Source organism: Megalops cyprinoides, chromosome 11 (genome assembly GCF_013368585.1).
Source record: "Megalops cyprinoides isolate fMegCyp1 chromosome 11, fMegCyp1.pri, whole genome shotgun sequence".
In the NCBI taxonomy this organism is placed as follows: domain Eukaryota; kingdom Metazoa; phylum Chordata; class Actinopteri; order Elopiformes; family Megalopidae; genus Megalops; species Megalops cyprinoides.
In genome coordinates, this window is record NC_050593.1 from 32,113,644 (window position 1) to 32,136,803 (window position 23,160).

The window sequence follows — 23,160 nt, forward strand, 5'->3', positions numbered from 1 at the left end:
CTCAACAGCCACTGCCAGACCAAGAGCATGACCCCACTCCTTGCCAAAAAAGAAAAAGGAAAAAAAAAAGAGAGAGAGAGGGAAAGAGGAGGCGTATAAACCTCAGCAGAGGAATGAAGGAGGGGGGGTATTTTGTTTTTGAAAGAGGAACAGCGACATCTAGGTTCCGAGTCCCTTTTTCACCAGTGCACATGCATGAGAAAAAGGCTGGGTCTGGCCGTGGATCTGTGGTCTGTTTCAGTGATATTTCATGCCAAGACAAATGGAAACTGATCCAGCCTCAGTGTAAATCCAAACTGAGATTCAGTGGGTTCCAATGAAACACCACAGAACGTTAGAGGTGGATTTCATTAATATTCGATTTTGTAAGAATAATATTCTCAGAAAATATCAGTCTTATTCCTTGGAAGATCTATCTCTCTCCAAAAAAAGGTTCATATTATTTTTGATTGATCAAATCACAGACTGAATCTTCACAGTGACTCTGCCATTTAAAGCTATTAAATTAGCTAAGTCAAATACGTATTTTGGAACTAGAATCAAGACTGACAAATGTTTATACTATAGATTAATGCTGACAGCCCACCTTTAAGACGATATATTATTGTGCTTTAAGTTGTTTGAAAGGGGACAAAAAAAAAAACAGAAACAATAAATTAATTTTGATGCCTGTCATCATACATCTTGCGAGTGTCATTCCAGCAGAATGATTTCAAACCCTTCTGCCTCATTAAGCAAGGTTCTCCATTCCCCAGATGTTGCATTTGATACTACACAAGAGGCAAAAAGGAACACAGTGGAATAGTGACATCATCTTCTTCCTTCCAGCATGCTGTCCTACTTCGCTATCAATCAATTCCACTTCTTCTGCATTTTATCACAGCAGAATTGTCACAAGCAGCCTTGCAGTGTGCGACGGATAAACAGCTGTGTGAAACTGGGAATAATTATAATCGCAAGGTATTAGCACAGATCGGAGCCAACGGAATAACTGAAAGCAGATACGGCCAAGAAGAGAGTGCGACAGCATGAGGGAGTGGGAACACAGAGATACAAAGAGGAATAACAATCTAACATAACAATACTGCAAAACAGAAAATATAACAGGGTCACATGGAATAGATTATAAAAAACAGGATGGGAGAGTAATAGGCTAAGCATTAACATAGCTAACGAAGAGGATCAGAATATGTTAAAAGAAGAAAAGAAAAGAATATTACAAAAACCCACACCATAGAAAAATTCTGAATTACACAAATTAATATCATGATGAGGTCATTCATTCCACACCATGCCATTGAGCTGTCATAGTGGAAAATGGATCCAGGTTGGCACTGCTGCCCTTTGATGAGGTGAAGGACGGCAAACGTGCCATGTGAACAAGAGGTGGGGGAAGGTGGGGAAAACTTCCTGAAGCAACAGAAATCAGCTTCAAGGGAGCCACCACCCTTGGGCCAGTCAACCTCCTGGAAATGTTTGCTGTTGCTATTCCGCTGGTCAGTGTTTTGAGTCACCTTTTGCCAGCAATGCCACAAATGTACAGGGTGGTATGCCCAGGGTGACAGAAGTTCCTTTCCAAAAAAACACACTGGTAGTTTACAGAGGTGGAAGCTTGCCTCACGCCCTCTGTGTTGTAACCATACATGTTTCCAGGTCATGTCAGACACTTGGAAGACCTGCTCACTCTGACTAGTTAAGCTGAATGTGACCACACACATAATGGGGTAAAAAAAAAAGAATGTTAACAGAGTAAGAGATATGCTGTGGCCCTCCAGGACCTGGACTCGGTACTGTGAAGGTATGAGTCCCAGAGGTCTCGACCAGTGTGTGCGTTGGAGGGTCAGATATGCTGTCATCTGTGAGATCCAGGGGTGGGGGAAGTGGTGATGGAACAGGTGAAAACACAGCTTACTCAACAGGCCTTGGAAATAATGAAGAAAGAAAAATGGCCAGCCTGTCCTGCAGAGAAGGAAAATATTTTTTCTTACTCACTCAAGCAGTTAGCATCGAGTTCTGTGAACAAAAATACTCTGAGGATTATGTAAGATCCAAGTGTTGGGGTGGGGGGGGGGGGGTGTGGGTGGTGGTGGTGAGTGTGTGGTAGTGTGGGGGAGATACGTTGTGGAAAGGGGTAGGCTAGGAAGGCCAAAGGCAGGGACTGGGGGCTGGGAGGGAGGGGAGGTTGGGGGAAAGGCTATTTGTGTTTGAAGAAAACGGTCACTGTGGAAATGAGAGGGAAATGGGTGTGTGTCTTTTTTTTTCCCCCCAAAGCCAGGATACATTTCTGTTTGAATTTTATTAGCAGAGGGTGACTGTTGGAGTGAGTTTAGCAGAATCTTTCCACTGATCTCATTCTGCCTCAAAAAAAAAAAAAATCATTTCACTCTCAGAAAAAAGAGAGGGGAAAAAGAAAAAAAGAGAAACATCTGGTAATGATATATCTTTAATAGCATGGTCTCCCTGTAAATCAGGCAAGCAGAATGGCAGCAGCTCAGCCTTGAAGGAATCATATTCTGCTCGGAGGCCAGGCGCAGTGATCATGGAGGTGACCGACATCCACGACCCCTGACCTGTGAGCTTTACACGAGCTATGAGTCAAGGACGCAACCCTCTAAACAGCTCAAGGCCGTGACCCCCCGATTCTATATCTCTTATGGGGACTCTGGGAACCGTGGTGGAAGGTGACTTTGATCCTATGACAGGGTCACGGCGAAGAGTAGTTTACGATTAAATAAATTGTTGATTTTCTCTTTGAGGAGTCACATGTTGGTGCATAAACAATGGCAGATGCTGACTCGGAAACAAACAGGAGTCTTGTGTAGAATCCATCATCTCCCTCAAACAAGCCTGTCACAGACACATAAACGACCCACAGATGCTGTGCATTGTGCACACATGTACATCTGACCTGCGTGAGAGTGTGCCTGGAAATGTATATACTACACAGACGTATCCTATATACATTCTCGTTCGCCATGTAAATATACCCTCATATACTGTACATTACTCTGCATGTCTGGTTGGGCCAAAAAATTATAGCAGAGAGAAATGCCTTTATATTGTATGTGGGAATACATAACTTTCATAAATTTGTTTGTAGACATTCTCATCTGAAGTGGGTGAAGTCTGGATCCTGTTAATACATTCTGAGGTTCACACCAGGTTATGGAACAAGAAGCTACAGTAGCCTAGACCTATCCAAATTTATTTATGAATTCTTAGCCAAAAGGCCAAACTAAATACTATGGAGTGCAGGGCTTAACAACATTCAAAATGATGCAAAAACATAAAAAGACTTTTCTGGGCCTGCATTAGGCAGCTGAAATTGCACAATTCATCAAGAGTAATGGATGCACTGACTTTTTCTTTTAGATTAGTGAATGCGTTGATTGTGCCTCGTGAAGGGAATTCATTCCGCAACCAGTCTGAACGCACCATTTTCAGGAATATGCTATGTGAAAGCTGAAATACAGTATGTCTGTCAGGATTTTAGCTACACTTTTTTTAAACTATCCTGGGCCTCCATTTGTTTTGAAATGCATGTTTCCTGCAATATGGATTCCATGCAGCTGCTTTGAGAGATAACAAAACCAAGTAGTTATCCCATGGTATGCATAAAGGGTCAGCAGTAGGTCGGAAACTAAACATCCCTTTGAGTTGGACTGTAGCGGATAAAGAAATACTGCTCCCCATCTCACCTATCAATCATTTAAAATGAGATTGGGGACGTGGTTAGGAGTTTGCACTTGTGACCAGAGACCCAGGGGTTCAGACCTCAGTGGAGAGTGGCAACATCCACTGTCCACTTGCATTCATAGAACAGACTCCCTGGGTGTAAGGACTCAGGCAGGGACTCAGTCGCAGACCAAGAGAGCTTCAGGTTGCAGGCGGGTTTATTAATGACGGCAGGAAAGTAGCGAAACCAAAAGCAGGCAGGGTCGAAAACCGGAAGGCAGTCCGTGGACAAAAACAGGGTCAGTAACAGAAGCAGGCAGGATCAGGAACCGGGCAGGCAAACGATCAGGCAAAGGGACAAAACGGCAGGCAGAAAACGAAGACGAAGGGCAGGCAGAGTCAGGCACGGAGAATACAGAAATCCAAAAAACTGCGGGAACAAAACAGGTACGAAAACACTGAGACGAACTGGCAAACAAGACAGGAACAAGCAGGGTAGAAATAGGGCTGGGCTGATGAGGAGATGGGATGCAGGTGGGCAGGCAGGCAGGTGAAGGTAATGGGGCAATCAGGAGGGCGGGGACCAGGCGGGGAGCGGGGCGGGGCTGGAACACAAGGAAAAACAAAAAGCACATGGACAGGGAAAAAACAAAAACACCACAGCTAGGGGGGCGGAGCCCTGACACTGGGTGCCTTCAAAAGAAAGCTGAAAACTCATCTCTTCAAGCTTCATCTCTAGTCTGCCTTCCTCTCTACCTATACTATCTATTCCAATATTCTATTTAGCACTATCAAGCACTCTACACTAGTTTAGCAATTAACTCAGTCTTTTACTGACCTCTTGTAGTACTTTTCAACAACCACTCTTAGCATTGTGATGCAGTTATCTGGAAGTCTGCTGAATGACTTAATGTAATGTAATGCAATGCAAGCGCTACGGAAATGTTTAATCAATCTGGAAATTATAATTTGGCTTGGAATTTGTCTCTGGCACAACACACAGTAAACTCTAATGATAACCTGAACAAGCATCATCTAAAAAAAGTGTTTGCTTGCTAACATGACCGTAAGGACCAAATTATTTACAGAGTTAGGGGAAAACATTCAATTACAAAAAATGGCCTCGTTACTGTTGATATTTCTACAGAATTATACACTTTCTACTGGGCAGGAATTGGGTAATATTATGGGCCAAAAGAAAGTTCAGTTCCACAGAAATCTGTGTTTGGAAGGTCTGTTGTCTGCACTGGAATATGCTGTGGCCAAGTTCATGAATATACACTTACTGCTTCAATCAGGGAAGACAGCACACTTTTCAACACATGGCAGGGAAATGAGCGAGAAGATTTAAAAGGTTTTCAAACCGCTCTCGTGGCATCAATAAATTAACGGACAAAAGATGAAAACCAAAAATATTAACACAAAATATACTATAGCCACAAATACGAATATCCCAACAACAACAAAAAGAGATCATTTTTACACATTGCCACCTTATTTAACAGCATCAAAAAAAAATTGTGAGGAGCAAGGGAAACATCTTGTGACGTCATGACAAACTGCAGAGGCGGGAGGAGGGGACTGAGATGAATGTTCACTCAATCCTTACATAGGCATGGGCCTATGCCCCGTGTCCACTTACATACGCATCTTGAAAAAAGGAGATATTGCTGACATCACGGGAACGAGAATCCCCCAGAAAGGAATGCCTCTCAAGTGCTACCGTGGACAGGCTGGCCGTGTTTACGACGTAACCTCTGCACGCTGGGGGCATCTCTGTCGGCGAGCAGGTCAAAGGCAAGATTCTGGCTGAGAGAATAAACAAGTACATCAAGCATTCTAAGACAGTCGAGACAGCTTCCTGGATCATGTAAAAGAGAGACGGAGAGAGAGGGAGAGGGAGAGAGAATGTGCAGCATTAGCTGCACATGCCAAACAATATTGTCTGGTTCATTCAGACCAGAGTGCCGTAATAGAGGACAGATTGCCGTGGTCTTTACAGAGACATTAAACATCTTGGACTCAAACCCACATTGTTCTGAGCCACAGTCATCCATGCTGTGAGCAGCTTTGAGAAATTAACAATATAGACACATAACATCTGTGGAGTCAATAACAATAGCTATAGCTTTGTTGTGGTAAACAGAAAAAGACAAGAGTCCAAAAGATGAGTAACCCCTATTGGCAAGGAGTGGAAATGCACCTACACCAACTGAGTCATTGCTCCTAATTCTGGTCCTCGTGTACAACAGCTAGTGACCTCTCCAGCTGTTGCTGATACTGAGTGTTTTAGTTGGGCACAGCATTGCTAGGGTTCTCTCTCTCTGACAGCCCTTCTTCCTCCTCATATATTACAACCATAAACACCAGACCACAGCACATCCTATTTATAGAGCTTAATAGACAGTGTAACTATACGTACTGTCGTACATGGTCGAGTTTGCAACTGGTGCGCAGAGCTTTTGATTCACATTTGGCACATTTTCTCTGATATCTAAATGAGCTCGCATGAAAATGCAGGGCTAAATTTTTTCTCATCCTGTACTAATTGATGACGTGGGTACTAGATTTAAGGAGGATGAGTGATAAAAACACAACGTGTAAGTCCTAACTCAAGGCAGTCCGACAAATCCAAACTGTTTACATCTAACTAACACATCGGAGGCCAGACATCAACAGCCTTGACATTTATGCTCTCCTGCGCTGGTTCTTCTGCTTGTGTGAAACCATTTTTTGAATCTCGATCCTCCGTCAAAGCCTTTGTTTGTAGCGGAGTACACATCTGTGGTTCAACAGAAGAGATGTGCTGTCATTTTCTATAAACTGTTGATGGAAAGGGGAAGAACAACATCTAAACATAACTAAAATTACTGTAAATGCCTGGAGAGCAAGCTGACAAGTATCACTTAACAAAGCTCCCCGAATACACTTCTGCTCAGCCGACCTAATTCTTAATTAGCTCCCAAAATCATGTTTATGGTGTTTGTAAGGGAGACCAGAGACCACCGCAGGGTGAAAAAACAAACTTCCCTGGCCCCCTGACCCTCCGAGGAAGAAGGACCAAGGTTTCCATCACCAACACAGAGCTCTGCTCCCAGCAATGTAAGATTCTGACCTTGAACTAAAGAGGCCAAAAACCTACCTTTCAACTGATATTTATCCTGAATGTGTTTCTGTTTGCATATAAATTGATTGCACCTGATGTAAGAGCATTACCTTTGTGTACTTCATATTAGAAATCTTAACTAGGTAAGACTGGCCACATATTTCAATAAATCCTTTTGATGATGGGACTGAGATTGCAGGCTGGTCTTAACTTTCACACCATGGGTACTAAAAACTTTCATGCGAAAAACACAAAAGTTCCAAAGTTCCAGAGTGCTGAGAGAACGGTGTTACCCCTACTCCTGGTGGAACGAAGCCAATTTTTTTCCATTGCTTTGGGTTCATTGTCAGCAGTTGATATGGCCAGGTTAAAAACTGATTCAGTTTTTTTTTTTTTTTTTTTTACTGCTATCATGCTTCCAAGGAATTAGACTTGCATTGGTAACTATTTGGAAAAACTCCGCTCTGGCTTTCAGTAATTATGAATTAGTGAGTAAAGTTCTTAGGGCTTTATATTAATGCTTTCCTGCCATCCTCCCTAGCCATGCTTTTCACTCCAACATTCTTCTGAAATCATATTGCAGTGTACAATACTATGTGTGTTTTAGTTGATTGATAACATCCTGAGAACCGATGAGGCAGACAGATACAGATGGAGATGTTAGAGATGTTAGATGTAATATGGAATTTGTTAACAACAGCACTCTATGGACCTCTTCATCTCACATTTTTATCCCCTGCTACAGCGTACTAATGTCAGAACAAAGACGTTTCATTTATACTGTCTGTGCCTGTGTGTGTATGCATTTTGTGTGTACATGTGCATGTGCACGTGTGTGTGTGATTGACATGTTTGTTGGGTAACGATTTACACTATTTTTATAACTGCACTGTAAATAGATTATAAATAGATTGTTAATCTTTAGTTCAACATGAACACATATTAGCAAATGTGTTACATGGAAAAAGTCATACTTACCAAAAAATAGGCATGAATAAGGCATAAATGTTCAGAAACACCAATCAAAGGAAGTTAAGTTTTTGATGAAAGTTTTTTTTTTTTTTGCTTAGCTTTGTCGTTCTTCTAAGTGCCAAAACCACTACTGTAGACCCGTCTTCCTTCAGTACACTACTCATAACTCATGCTGTGAATATGACATAAACTGACATTTTCACTCATATTTTCTAAGTCCAGTCAGAATTCTTAAATGGACACAACCAGAGATGGGTTGTGTCCATCTCTGGACACAACCCATCTGTTTAAATGTATTTAAAATATGTATTTAATTACTTTTGAGTATTTTTCTAGATGGAAAATAATCAGATGTAATTTGTAACGAAATAATTTGATTGCATTTTGTGTATTTAAAATACTTAAAATACTTAATCAAATATTTCATTTTATTCTCAAATAAGACAAGAACTTACATCACCAGGCTTACTATAGGACTACTAAATATAGCCTTTGACTAATGCAAGTAAATCACGTGACACATCCTGTTGGGTCTAGCGTGCTTGTTGTGAACTTTTTTTTTTCCCCTTATGACCAGTAGCCCAAGGAAAGAAGCTGCTTTGGTGCTCGGTGCAAATTGCCTTTAAGGTAAAGTATGTGGTAGAATATATACTATCAGATATTGTTCACTGAATGTCATTATAGGACAGAAGAATAAGCAATTAGCAAATAGCTGTGCTCTAGAACTTGTGAATTTATGCTGCGTTCAAGACACCTAGGAACTCAGATGTTTCAAGCTGAAAATTTCCCACTTCCAATGTCAAGCGTTCACGCTGTTTATTTGGGGAAAAACAATCATGGACGCCTGTAGGAAAGTCTCCTTTATTTTGTTTGTCGAGGAATATATTAAATATACGTAACAGTAGTACGCTATAGTTTTACGCTTCTTGCTGAACATTTTGAAGAACAGGGGAAGTACATTATATTAGTGCAAATTTAATAAATGTCTATATATAATGTTATATATTGAAATATAAATGTTTAGGCCTATATTAAATATTTTTCTTATAAATCAATGACTTTCTAGAAGTAGGATATTTATCTAGTAAACATATGCAGTAGCTTACAGGCTGTTAGAAATGAATTTCTAACAGCTAAATTTAGGCATTTTTATAGCGGTTAATCTTCATTGTTGTCAGCGAAATAGCTTGCGCCATCCTCTTGAGGATGAGGATAGCATTTTTTTATTAGTATTTTATTAGTATAGTATTTTTTTATTAGTATTTTGTATTTTAGCAAGTATTTGTAATTTGTAGCAAGATACTTTTTGATGTATTTGTGCCCACACACAACCCCGAGTACCTGTTTGCCAGAAAACAAGGTACATTGTTGTTTGTTTGTAATGGAAAAAAGTTGCAGGCAAAGTCATTAAAACCCAGCTTGAGCTCTAATTTGTGTGTCTGTAAGAGTGTGAACACAAAAGACAATTGGCAGAAAACCGACCTGGAGCAACAGCCTGGTCCTGATCCCAAAAAAGGCCATGGCTAATTGGAGCCAGATCTGCACTCCAATTACTACAACTGAGGAGGATTGACAGTAGCATAAATCTTATTTCGCCATTTTGTCTCCAGATGGAGGATATTAACACATAATCTACTGAGCTAGTCTCCGCGCAGAGCTTTGTAGGGAGTCTCACAAGAAGAGAGCAGCAAGGGTTTACTGTAGGTACATGGGCCGCTGCCATGGTACCAGGTCCACATGTGCAAAAACAGCTGAACACTCTGCTTTGCAGAAGGTCCAACACAGCTGGTGGCAGAGGGAGGTGATGATGTTCCTTAGAATTTCTCTGGAACTGTTGGCGTCTGTCTCGTGTTTTCTATTGTGGTGACCCAGTTTTCCAACAAACCGTGTTGATGTCTTCTGGGGGAGGGAAGCACGGAACAGGACCCAACCAGGCCTGGTGCTATGGGGGTGCTTAGGGGTGTATTGCACCCCCAGACGGACCTCAGTGCACCCCCCGTTGTCTCCTTATATCCTGCTGTCTATATAGTATTTCTGACTTTTTGTGCACCCCTGTGGATTTCAATTTCATCCCTCTGTATTTTCTTCTGGCGCTGTGCCTGGACCCAACAATCACTCTCAAGAATGCTCCCCTTAAATATAAGTACATTTGAGCAAAAATGGATAGGACATGGAGGCCAAAGCCGCCATATAATGTTTGCTAGCTTTATGTTTGGTATGATAATATCATATATATTATAGCCCTTATGCTGTATGTATTGTTTTGCATCTACATGTCAACCTAGGCAAACATTTGTGATCTCACCACATTTCTGATGTTTAGCAGTGATGCTTGTTCATGTGCAGTTAGGTCGTGTCTTCTTTATTAGATGCACTGTCTAAGTCGCTCTGGATAATAGTGTCTGCCAAATGACAATAATGTAATTTATGTAATCTATCAGGGCCGTAGTTAACATATTAAAAGTGGGGAAGGACACAATATTATAGATCGTGCAGGGGTTTACTAATAGCTGTTACATTTAATGAAATTACACTGACAATAACATTTGATTGCATTGAGTTGCATTTAAAGGTTACCAACAGAAATAAGTTCCACCACCAAAGCGCTATAATTAAAGCATTAAAAGGAAGCCGCTGCTGCAAAATACCACCAGACTTCATTGTGCGTGATCATAGCTATTGTGTTATGCATCCCCAACAGTCTGGATATGCTAATCTCCTTGGATCCTGACTCAAATAGATTCCTCACCTTTGAGCTAGAGGAATAACTTCCTGCTGTTCCTGCCTTGATGCTAGAGACGTCCCTACCTGCCTTTTCACCTTTAGCAACGATGGCAAAGAAACCAGCAGTGCATTCTATACACTCCTGTAGATTCTTCAATATAGCTCTGACCGCACGTTGATAAGGTGTAAAATAATAATATAAAACCTGACGGTTGTCAAAATTCAAAAAAGTTCAAAAATGTCATTGGCTATTTCTTTAAACATCAGATGGTTGTTTCCTTCACAAAGTGAACCAGCTTTACAACATAATTTGATCAGCCAAAATAACACGTGATTAACGTCAGCTAACTAGCCTAATACTATTTCATGTGGATGCTGGAGGATACAATCAACTGTTCTGTGAAAAGGATACTGAACTTTTACCATGGCAAACTTGATGAAAGTAAATTTGCTAGTTAGCCAACATTAACTTACTCACATTTTAGCCATTTTAAACTTTTAGTCAACAGAACTATAAACAATAGCATTAAACAGTGTTACTGTAATGTTCTAAGGATGCTGAAGCACTTAAAAGAGTTTGTTTTGGGTGATTACCAAGTTTCTTTACTGCAACCAGATTTCATTTGCTGCAGCTGCTGGGGAGAACATCCCTGCGCATGGGAAAGTACCGAATATATCTCTGCAACATACTGCAAACCTGTATCTGCAAGCAAGATAGTTAACCAAAGCTGCTTCATAAAATACAATGCAATGAGGATCACTAAAGAGGACCACCCCAGCTTTCACTGTACACATGCAGTGGTTTATGTTTCTTCCCTGATGATGCTACTGGACTGTTCCATTGGAGTGCTGATCTTCCCCCGCATGGCCTCCTTGCACATGGACAAATATTACTTAAGGATGAACTAAGCATAGAAACAATGACATATAAAGTGTTTTACACATTTACATCTGAAAGAACCTCCTCCTCATTCTTCTCGTGCTTTCCCTGTTTTCTTTTTTGTTCCAGCGTCTGCTTGCAATTGATGCAAAAATGGCAGTAATCCAAATCGCCTTTTAAATCCAGACAAACAGGACTAATTGCTGTAAACAGCAGAGATTGATTTCCTTTACTGTGGGGCACAGCCCTGCTCTGTTATGAACCCGTTGCTCCCTCCCACTCCCACTCCTGTTCCAGCTTCACAGGGAAGACCAAGGCAGACCCCTAGCGGTATGGAGTTACAGTGCAGGGCAGTGAGATGCTGTTATTTTTGGTACAAGCTTCTCTACCGGCGACCGTCCATAGTATTATTATCTATGAATTAGAAGCCATAAATTTCATAAAATTCCAGGTACATGCATGCATGTATTTGTGCACATGCTGAAACACGTGTATACACAATGCACACACGCACACACACACACACACACGCACACACACACACACACACACACACACACAAACACACACATTCACATGCTACAGAGGAGTACAGAAAGCTGCTGTGAAATACATTTTGATGAGTCCTGCCTTCATGTACAGATATGAGCTGAATTAATGCTAAAAATAACAAAGACAAAACAGAGGAAGTCAATGTTTATCTGGGAATCTATCTCCTATGTCAAAACAACAACAGAACTATGAACAATAGCATTAAGCAGTGTTACTGTAATGTTCTAAGGATGCTGAAGCACTTAAAAGAGTTTGTTTTGGGTGATTACCAAGTTTCTTTATTGCAACCAGATTCCATCTGCTGCAGCTGCTGAAGAGAACATCCCTGCACATGGGAAAGTAACCGAACATCTCATTTCTCAAGAGCTGAAACACAGCCGCAGGCAGAGGGAAGTAGTGTTCCCAAGAACTTCCATGGAACAGTTGGCAAACCAGACGACTTGTTTTGGAAAATATACTGTTTTCACAGCACGCTGATGCAGAATGCCTGCCGGCAGATGGACCATCCTCCAACACAAGGGGCGAAAATGACCGAGGCTGCCAAACCCTCTCTATGCTATGCACAGCAGTGACGCTTACAGCTGTTGCAGGTAGTGGTATTCCTGTGCATACAGTAGTAAAGTGTGTACCCATCTGCATTTGAATGCCCTGAGTGCAATTCTGGTGCCAGCTTACCTGTGTTTAACTGTTTATTGACTTTCAGAACCAGTGAACGTGGAGGAGCTGAGTTAAGACAGACAATATTGCTGTATAATACTATAATACAATAATACTGCTCTTGGTTTCAGTCTGCCAGTCCTGACCACTAGAAAAGGTTCTCAGTTTAAAAATGATCCAAAGCAGTGTTTGAAGATTGTCCTCTAGTGGTGGTGGTGTAGCTAACCAGAGATATAAGGGAGATGCCATCTCCCTTGACAACTACTAATGACTGTGATTTAGGTTTTGACAGAGAGCACTTGAGCTGGAAATAGTCTCAATGCACAAAACCTGTACTGCCAGATACTTACTTTCCATTGTTGGTTGCCCTCCTCTGGGATGTGAATTTAAGGACATGCTGTACCGGGACGATGCTGCACGTGGATAACAAAGAGGGAGAGAAGGCCTCCAGTGTTGCGGTATACCAGGCTTCCCATCTGATAGCAGTGCCACAGCTATTTCATCACTGCTCTGCTCCTATCTTTTTCCTGAGGTACTGGAGTGCGGTTCTGAAGCAGGTTTATGCCATTGTAACCGGTGGGCTCTACACTGCGTGGTGTATAGATGTTAACGGGGGTCAGCGAGCGAGCGAGTTTCGAACCGAGGTTTTCGCTGCCCGCTGCCAACCCCTTAAGACCAGCGTCGTTGCCAGTTGAGCTAAAGGCAAATTGCCCCAAGCCTGTCGGCAACAACACTAGTTAGCCAGGTCTTGGGGAGTGACGTAGCCGCTGAAACCGCTCGGCTATCTGCTACCCGCTACCTAAGGCTTCACGCAGGACTCACATGAGCTATTCATTTCAGCTCTAATTTCTTTTGTCCTGCCATTAGAGGGTGACCTTACCCGATCTGTAACAGACATTCATGTCCATATTGTTCTACAAGTCTAATACCTGGCTAATTGTTACAGCTGGGCATTTTAACTCCACTACCTTTAACATTAGCAATGCCACTAACATTACCTTGGCGCTCCTATTGAACAGAAAGGCTTCACTAACAACCTACTTGAACGTTGCTTGACTTTTAACAAATATCTTCTATACAAATAGTGGTACTATTAGTGGTACAAATAGTGGGTTTCATTTCATTTTTTTGGATGGAACTTCTAACAACATACTATGGAATTTCAAGAGCCGGATTTATGAAAGCATTTTATACAGTTCTTTTAAAGCAGATGGCAGTGCAACAAATGGCTTCATAGCAGGAGCAATTTCTCCTTCGAATGTTTCTCATTGTGTTTCAGAGACAAGAAGAGGCTGACACCATGATGGTATCTCAAGAGATTTGACCTGTGAAAAATTGGATAAGATACAGGAAGTAAGAGCTTATTAAAATGAGCCCAACATCAGTTGCAATAGATCGACTGTCTTCTGATAATGGGACATAATGATGCAGTGTGGTAGTTAATGAGGTCAGCCTGTGGTCAGGAAAGTTGCAGGCTCAAAAATACAATGCAATGTGAGCCGTCTGGATTAGAGGAATGGGATGTGAATGGGAGCAGGAGTGGAAAAGTCACATTCTACCTGCTTGTTATGGGTGAAGGTCGTGACCCTCATTGAATGTTATGTGGGGGTACCACGCCTAGGCCTACCCCACCCCTGGATCTTCCTCATTTTATGTTTCCCAGCAGAGACCGCCCATGGGCAAGAAATAGGAAGAAAGGACCAGAATTTGTCTTTAAACTTTGCAAACATTGAACAGGAATGTATTAGATCAGCATTTTATCAAACTGATCATTTAAATCAGCTGTGTTGGAGCAGGCAGAGATCTAAAACATGCAGGACACGGGGTCCTCCAGGAGAGGTTTGGGAAACGTTATATTAGATCATATTATTGTCAGGTTATCTATGGTCATATCATTAATGATTTATGATTTTGACTATAACAAAACAAATGGAGATCAATTTTGTCTAAATATAGCACCTATTGAACATGAGTGTAAAGTGGACATATCCGAGTATTTTTAAGCCTTAAGACCTTTTTGATTTCTGCTGTCTTTACATTGTTACGAGCTTTTCTGACAGACTGCTTTTTCAGCTAACATTGGCTTTTTCCTCTTGCACCTTTCATAGTCAGTTCTTAACATGTAATTTAGTTAACATGTAACTAAATTAACATCACCAGAAAAGCAAAATTTCATGCAGGGGCACAGAGCACACAGAAAGAGGAAAAACACAGCAGATTCATTTTTTAGATACATGCATGAGATGGTTACAAAGGAGCCAGCTGCTGACAGGAGACACTAAAACCTGCCCAAAACAATAATTGAAAAATTAGGAAAAGCACTCAGAAAACGTGTTCATAACTCTTACCAGTTTAAAGGTAGTTTCTCATCCTCCTCTCTCTCTCTTGCTCAGAAGACACCTCTGCTTCGGATGTGTTTAGTGACAGAAGATTTTGCGAGCTGCTGCTGAGACAACATTGGAAAGGTGAGAAAAAAAAACATCCTGACAGGAATCCAACAAGCCCGCCACTCACCTCAGGTGCTGGCTGCGTGTCCCTTCAACTGGTGGCACGTATTTGAAGCAACAAAATCAATTACTGCGGGTGACTGAATGAGACAGACAAGACTCCTCATTTCCTCATCTTTTTTATGTAACAGTTTCTTTTTCACACATTTACAGATGTAAACAAAACAAGTCTGCTTTTTTTTTTTTTCACTGTCTCAGTGGAAACCGACTCGCAGGTTGCTTTTTGGCTCGACACTGAAGGATAACTGGCGGTGGGACTTCTCAACACTGGCAGGCCGTCGCATGTTGATGATGCAAGAGGTTCCAGGACAATGACCATCGGGGAGCGTCGAGCAGTTGAAAGCTTCAATCGCCGTTGACGCTATGAGCGTCTTCAACGCGTGACTAAAATTCATGAGCAGATCATTCAGGTAAACCACTCAAAATCGCTGCTTTCATACAGCATGGGCCCTTCACTGTTTGTCTCCCATAATGCTTTGCCACAGTTCATCGGTAGTGCTTGAAGCAAAGCCACAGGGAAAGGAAACTGCTGATCTGCAGCAAAAGTAGCGACCATGTGCTCCTGGAAGCCCTTGGAGAGAGATGGGAAGCCATGCCAGTTTTCACAGCAGGGTAAAAGGGTTAGATAAAGGGTGTTATGTGCAGGAGGCTTGCTGGTGAAATTAAAGGTATCACGCCTTCATCACAAATGCAAGCTTCATGTGAGACCATCACTAAGGAAAAAGCAGAGGAATCTGAGCCCATTTCTGATAAAAAAAAAAAAAAAGTCAATTACTGTGGTGTTCTGACCTGTCTTCTACCAGACTTTCTGTGTTGCTATATCTGAAGCACAATCTGAATTTCTTACCTTTGCTCATCTTCTTCTTCCAGCATTCGTGTGAATACTATACAATTTCAGAATGCCCTCAGACACCAATTACTGCAGGCTGAGGAGACTCAGCCAAGTGCTTCAGCTGCCCTGCGAATTATAAAAAAAAAATCCACACACTGAATGCCGGCTTGCGTTGAATGACCATGCTGCACTCACAGAGAATGAAAAAAAAAAAAAACCCATGTGGAGAGTTTTGCATTTAAACCTCAACCACATTGACCCCCCAAATCAGATTTATACTCAGTGCGCTCATGAAATATTTAGCTAGACTGGAGAACTGGTTGGAGTGAAACTTGATGGATTATGGGCGAACTCTATTATCTTTTCTGTTTGACTTGCATGATGTGGATGTGTCTCTGGGAGAGGGAACATCAAAAGGTAACCCTTTTCTCAAGGAGTGTGCTGCATGTGATAATGATTCTCTGAACTGTCCCCATGGCAATATTTTGTATACATATTAAACAAAAATAAATAAACGAATTTCGGCGTTGTCACTGTTGAGATTTTTGATGCAGTTTTCCCTGTTACCTTTGATTTCAGGTTCTCTCTGAGATGTTGCCAAAAAAGGCTCTAGCTGAGCTGAGAGAGTGTGAAAAACAAGCGAGAAATTAATTCATACTGAACTCTCCACGACCTCCCCCTCTCCTTGTCGGCTGTTATTCTGTCTGCTGCAGTTCTGTATCAGCGTTCTATGGCTTGAATTATTCAGCCGGTGGCCAAACGGTTACCTGACTTCTCTCTGCAAGACAGAGTTACTCCTTGGAAGTGCAGGTGGCAGTCTGTGGAGGAGCACTCTAGAACACTGGCCCGCAGACATTCTGGAAGACTCTGGCCAGTATGTAGGGCCACCATCTTTCTCTGAATCCATTTTCTACAGCTACTTTTTCAGGGACTCAAATAACCTGCTTACTTACATAAATATTAATTAAATACTTATATCAATGTAAATTCTTATAAATATGTATATAATATAATATTTGCAACTAGACTATGTTGTATGCTTCTCACTGTAAGCCAGAGAAAACTTCCAGAGAAAAAATCTTGTGGACTGCCTGCAATGAGGAGGCTAATTTGCACTGGTCGCCTGATGCGCTTTGTGACCTCAGTGCAGGTAAAGGTAACGCTGCTGAGATGCAGATGTGAGTCATTCAGTTTTATCATTCCTGCATGGAGTCACCCACTGGGATGCCAGCCCTCAGCTGGTGAGTCTGCGGAGTCAGTGCCCTTGAGAGAAATCTGCATATTTTCATCTAGACAATGGTTTAAAAATGCAATACTACTGCTATCAGACAAAAATGGTGGGTAGATCCTCAGCTATTTCTTACCAGGAGAGTGTGAAAATAAACTGATATCTACAATAAACTCTAAAATAAAAAAAGACAGAAAGCACATACAGAACCAGTCAAAAGTTTTGACTCGCCTGATTAAGATAACAGGAAACATGCATTCAAAGATATTTTGATCTAAAGACTTAAAGGCTTAAATACTTTTTGTTTAAATTTGTTTCTTTGAAGAATCCAAAATATGAGATACATCCTATTGCAACTACCTAAAGCTGAAATTTTAGTTCAGACCGTCATCTTTAAATAGATCATTTCTACAGAAGGGAAGATGGGCTGTGGACACGCATGAGGAATTATCTGTTTATGATCGCATTGTCTGCAGGGGGAAAAAGCAGGGAATGTTATTAATAAGGATCCTGACGTGCGGTCCGACGGAGGAGGCAGCTGTCTGACTGTCAGGGCTTTGATTCCTGTCTCCTGCACTGAGCCCGGCTGGGGAAGCTACCTAAGGTGTGCAGTGCAAAGTGAATTCAGGGAAGGACAGCTCACTACGAGGACCTGCAATTTGGAAAAAAGCAGAGCTTATTTTTTTACCTGCTACAGAAGGTGTATAACATGCGCTTTCATTGCCTCACATTATTGTTGGACCAAAACACACAAACCCAGACACACATGGACAAGCACAACCACACACACACACACACACACACACACACGGACACAGACATGCATTTACGCATACACGTACACACACGTACACATTTACAGAGACATGGAAATAATGCCTCAAAGGTTTAGAAAGTTATGACTAAAAGTTATGCAGCCTTAAATTCATTTTAATTTTTTTCAGTCTCGCTATGGCTTTCCACTTTGTGGTTGGATAGAACAGATACCAAAATGCTTATAAATTATCCTCAAATACTCTACTATGTGATTTGTTGGAAGGCTCTGAAAATACTCTCTCAGTGTAGCAAATCTAAAAGGGTAAAGTGATGGCTCTTTGGCTGGAAAGAACAGTACATTTGTTGTGCATAAGGTCTCAGACAGCCACCAGACAGTGTAAAATCTCTACAGCAAGCAAAACAGAGATCCTTCAAACACATGGCAATAGAGCAGCCAATATACAGTACACAGTAAGAAGAGGGCCACAGGGGAGAAATTGAATCATTTCATTCTTAAAGTTCAAGTTTCATCCGAATTACTACATTTGAACCCCTGAATCTTTGTTCTGTGCTTTTTTATTCTTAGAAACGAGTGCAGGCATCTTAACTCAATGGGAGCTGGCAACCTCAAATGTGTCAGCTCCTTTTAACAAGTTGGCACCAAAAGCACTGTGAAAAATCACTTCACAAAAAAAAAAAAATACTTCAGTTACAGCAATTTAAAAAATTGTATAAATCGCCTTTTTTATCTCATGTGCTTTCCTCAGCCCTCCCGTCACCCAAGCCCATTGCATCTGATTTCCCAGGGTGGCATGGCATCCCATCTTTCTCATTCAAAAGAGGTTGGGGGGGGCTTTGTGCATGTTCCTTGACAAAACCGAATCACATTAATAATAAGGCCTCGGGACAGACTCCTCAGACTGTAGTTACTCTCATGACCAGCTCACGGCTGCTGTTGCCGGGTTGGCTGCGGGGCTCCTGCGGCCTCAGGTGGCTCAGCAGGTGAAGGAAGGTGTACGTACAGTGGTGGTCCGGCAGGGAGAGCCCGTTGCTCTGCTCGGAAGAGTCCTGAGTCACCAGGCTGGCGACCGCGGTGGCGGTTGCTGTCGCCGTGGGCGTCGTCGTGGCGACGGGGGCCACGGCGGCCGCCATGAGGGAGGAGGTGGAGTCAGAGGCCGCCCCCCCGGTGTGTCCGTTGCCCCGCTGCGCGGGCAGCGTGAGGGTCCTGCCGGCGGCGCCTGTCTTCAGGTCCTCGCTGTCCTTCACCTTGTCGTAGTTCAGCACCTTCCACTGCTGGTTGACGGCCTGCCAGCGGTTGAAGATGCGGAAGACCGAAGGACCTTCGTGGACGATGAGAGCTGGGGAGACATGTGGTGACAAAGCCGTCAGTCAGTCACACAGCGGCAGGCCAGTACAGCACAGAGATGCAGGGGCAGCAGTGTAGCCTAGTGGTAAGGAACAGGGCTCATAACCAAAAGGTTGCTGGTTCAATTCCCTGCCAGGGCACTACTGCTGTACCCTTGGGCCAGGTACTTAACCAGAGAATATTATTTTCATTTTGTATCCTCCAACTGTCCCAACAATTTAGCAAACTAATGCTCAAAAAGTGTAGCCCAAACGGTTGCACCCTGTACTATCTGTCGGGGGATGTAATGTTATGACAACCTGATATCCTCTGATATGCTCTTTAATGTAGCAAACTGATAACACCGCCAGATCTCAGAATTAGACATTTGTTGTGTTACAAAACGATATACTTTTGTGTGAAGCTGTTCTCCACGTCAACATACTGACATTCTTGAAAAACAGAAACATGCAAGATTGGAACAAAACCTTGGAGATTTGAAACAACAGCACCATGCCACTCCACCTACATTGTTACATAATTATATTATACAACATGGTATGAAACAACAATGTTATTGTATAACATTTATTATTATATAATTCTATATGAATAGGAATATTGGATTGTAGGAATAGTGAAGCAGTGAACAGTAAGAGGTTTGAGGAAGAGCATGTTGGAGCAGTAAGCAGCGATGTTGTGAAAGGTTGTAGGTGCAAATATTGCATTTTGCTGTTGTGGTTGTTTAGAACGACAGTATATTAACATTAATACATAGCACTGTGAACCTCAGCATGTTGTTTGACAGATCCTGGACAATAATGTGTAATCTTGACATCTGGCAGTAATATCAGTTGACAATGTGCGCACGGTCAGATGTGTATTTCCCTGTTGTTGAGATGAAACGCACTGTAAAACTACGAGGCGTGTCGGCTTCTGACACTCAGATCCACTCAGCTATGCGGGTTTGCGAGTGGCACAGCCTTGGATTTCGACAGCATACATATTCGCAGCCAGTGAGGTTTTCATTTTCAGATCAGCCTCATTTCCATCAGAAACACGGTGGATTGATTTCTCCTGCAGAAACCAACCGGGGGACGCTGGAAATCCGAACAAAAGGTTGAGAAAAACGCCGTGGGTGCTCGTCGTTAGAGCTGCAAATTCGTGTGAAGGTAGATCAAACACTGGCATGTCTTCCCCCAAACACCCCCCCCCCCTCTCTGTACAGAATCAAACCCCTCCCTACACACCCTTCCTGTCTCATTAGTGCCCCGGTGCTGCTGTCTGTACCTCCACGTAACTTCACGCCCCACACCTGACTGAGAGCTAATTAGGGTAATAAAAAGCCAAGTCAGCAGATCATTTACATCTGGAGATTTCACAGTTTTCATCTGAGCCTTCTGGGATGTATCGATATGGAGAGACCCCCACCATCCACCCTCTCTCTTGCTCTCCCTGTGCCTTTCCCCTACCGACCAGAGAAGGAAAAATGAACCGGTCCTCTCTCTTGTGTCTGCAAGGTGACAAGTTAATCTGTGCAAAGTACAGAGTTAATGACCCCTACAATCAGTTGGCCTCTCACAATGGAGACCATAAATCTCCTCTGTCTATCACTGACTGCTTAAAAAGGTTTAATTTCTGGCAGTGCTGCTCCTTAGTACTCTTCCCAGCCATGCCTCCTTTATGCTACATACAAATTTTCATTCATGTCCTTTTATTCTGCTGGTTCATCTACCTGCTCAATCTGGTTGTTTAAGGAGCATGACACACATAACACAGAGATGATGGTGATATCTCTCTAGAACATATTGATTAACTCATATGTAGCATGCACAGAAAAAAATTAGTACATGAATCAGGTCAATCAGCAGCACAACTGAAAAAAGCCTGTTGACAGTAAAGCATGTTTCTCAAATTGAAACCACCCTGTATAACAAACTATCATTCAATGTTTCTAAGCAACCATCATACATATATATATATATTTTTTTATCAAGTCATCTAGCATGCGTTATACATATCACTTCACCGTCAGTTAAGAAAATGTTCCCTTTTTCCACCTTCAAAAAGACTACAAAAAATAACACACATTTCAGGAGCCATTAAAGCTTTTGAGTGACATTTAACAAGAGGGCTGCAGCATCCCAGTGAAACTTTTATGCTAGATCTCTATTATGCTTTTATAAGCCTCCGTAATGGCATGGTGCATGCCTTTCTGCACAGCAACAATTTCACAGCACTGTGCAGTGCGAAAGCCTCTTCCAAAAGGCATATTTCTTTCTGTGATGGTTATTTTTCATGGAATTTTGTCTCCATTTTGCTCTTATTCAGGCCCTTGCTATGAAAGAAAAGTAGCACTGTTATAAAGCCAGACATGTACTTTATATTAATGTTGTTTTGCATGCTTTTTCTGTCTTTAATCAGGAAGAAATCTTTACTAGCAGCTGACTTCCTTCACAGTTCCAATTACCATTTAATCTCTAAGGAGCTGTTTTCTATTAATAAAAAGACATTAACCGACGTTATCCCCAGATATGCGGTCATAGCATATGACTGAATATTTACTTCATCAAATTGAGCTCATATAATTAAATGGTGAATCCATAGGGGGAGCCTCATTATGCGAATTTCCAGATTACCCGGTTCTTCATATCTCTGTGGTGGTAAATAAAGGAGTAACTTGATTTACTTTTGCATTTAAAACGGCATCTGTGTGTACTCTGCCCTATACTATTCTGGGAAACTTTCCCAGTGTACCAATGATGCCCTGACCCAAGAGAGGAGACACCATTCAGTCAGAAAACTCTAATTACAAGTCTGATGCTATAAAGACAACTTTTTTAATAGACTGTAAAAGAATTATGGTTTTAGCATCGTCCTCCAGAGGACTCTCTCTGAAGCTGGACAAGCAGTTTGGTGAAGCCTAAACGAATTTGCTTTGCCTTTCACTGAAAAATGAGATGAACGGGGTGATACAACACAGGTGATTTTTAAGATCCCTCTCGGAGGCAGTGCTGCGTTTGCCCTCGTCGTGCCGTGGTCGAAATTGCACGATCAAAAAGATAGCAGCCAGGAAGCAGTGTGCAGTTACATAACTGAAGCAGTCTCAGTTTAGAATAAATTTCACAGCTTACCAAAAATGTGTTCATTCTTTTCCGATTATGGTCATTTCACAGTTTTTCTAGCCCATGTGCAATCGTTAAAAAAAGATGGTCAGATCTGTACCCCCTTGCTATTCAATGTAAATACTGAAACAACATGTGAAAATGTGAATGTATGTTCCAGTACATTGTGTTTGCTTGTTTTTTACAGCTGGTTACTTTCTGTTGGACTAGCAGAGCTGATGAGTAATGTGGAACAGTGAAGAAAAATATTAATAAATATTATATAATTCTCTCTACTGCCAAAGATTCCAATGGGGCCACTTCTCAGGCTTTTCCTTCAAACCATTTGAATGTCCCTGTAGAGAGAGAGAGAGAACCCTACAGTAACTGATGCTCAAGGAAACCTGCCATTATCAGAACACCCAAGGCCACAGCCATCATGGCCAGAGCCTGGGCCAGCCAGACCAGACCAATCAAGTTCAGATACAGTCCAAATTGTCAGGGTTTTGCATGACCAACAGAGAACCTAATGAGTTCCAGTCAGGGTTCCTGGCTGCTGCTTCCTGGGCTGACCGGAGGGTCTCTATTTTCTGTCTGTTCCATGTCTGTTTAAGCCCTGCCCTTCGTCTACCTTGTCGCTCAGTCCTGAGTTGCCGTGCTTTGTGTGTGCACTCTTGTACTAAGCCTGCTTTTTCCTTGAACCAAACCTTTCTTGTAACACAAACAGGCCCAGAGCAAGTCCAAGCAAGGCCGGAGCCAGTCCTAACGCAGCCTGGGCACGCACTCACCGATGCAGACCACGTCCATGAAGCCGTACATGCC

At 42.1% G+C, this 23,160-nt stretch overlaps 1 protein-coding gene across 1 annotated transcript in view; it reads right to left on the minus strand.

Annotated features, from left to right (window-relative positions):
• Positions 1-18,766: 18,766 nt before the first annotated feature.
• Positions 18,767-23,160, minus strand: part of LOC118786145 (E3 ubiquitin-protein ligase MARCHF4-like) — a 12,024-nt gene continuing 7,630 nt past the window's right edge. The window contains exons 3-4 of the mRNA XM_036541211.1: positions 23,127-23,160; positions 18,767-19,247 (exon numbers count right to left, since the gene is read on the minus strand). The exon at positions 23,127-23,160 is cut by the window's right edge and continues 159 nt beyond it. Coding sequence (XP_036397104.1) covers positions 18,805-19,247; positions 23,127-23,160 — 477 coding nt within the window. The 3' untranslated portion in view covers positions 18,767-18,804. The remainder of the gene's footprint in view (positions 19,248-23,126) is intronic.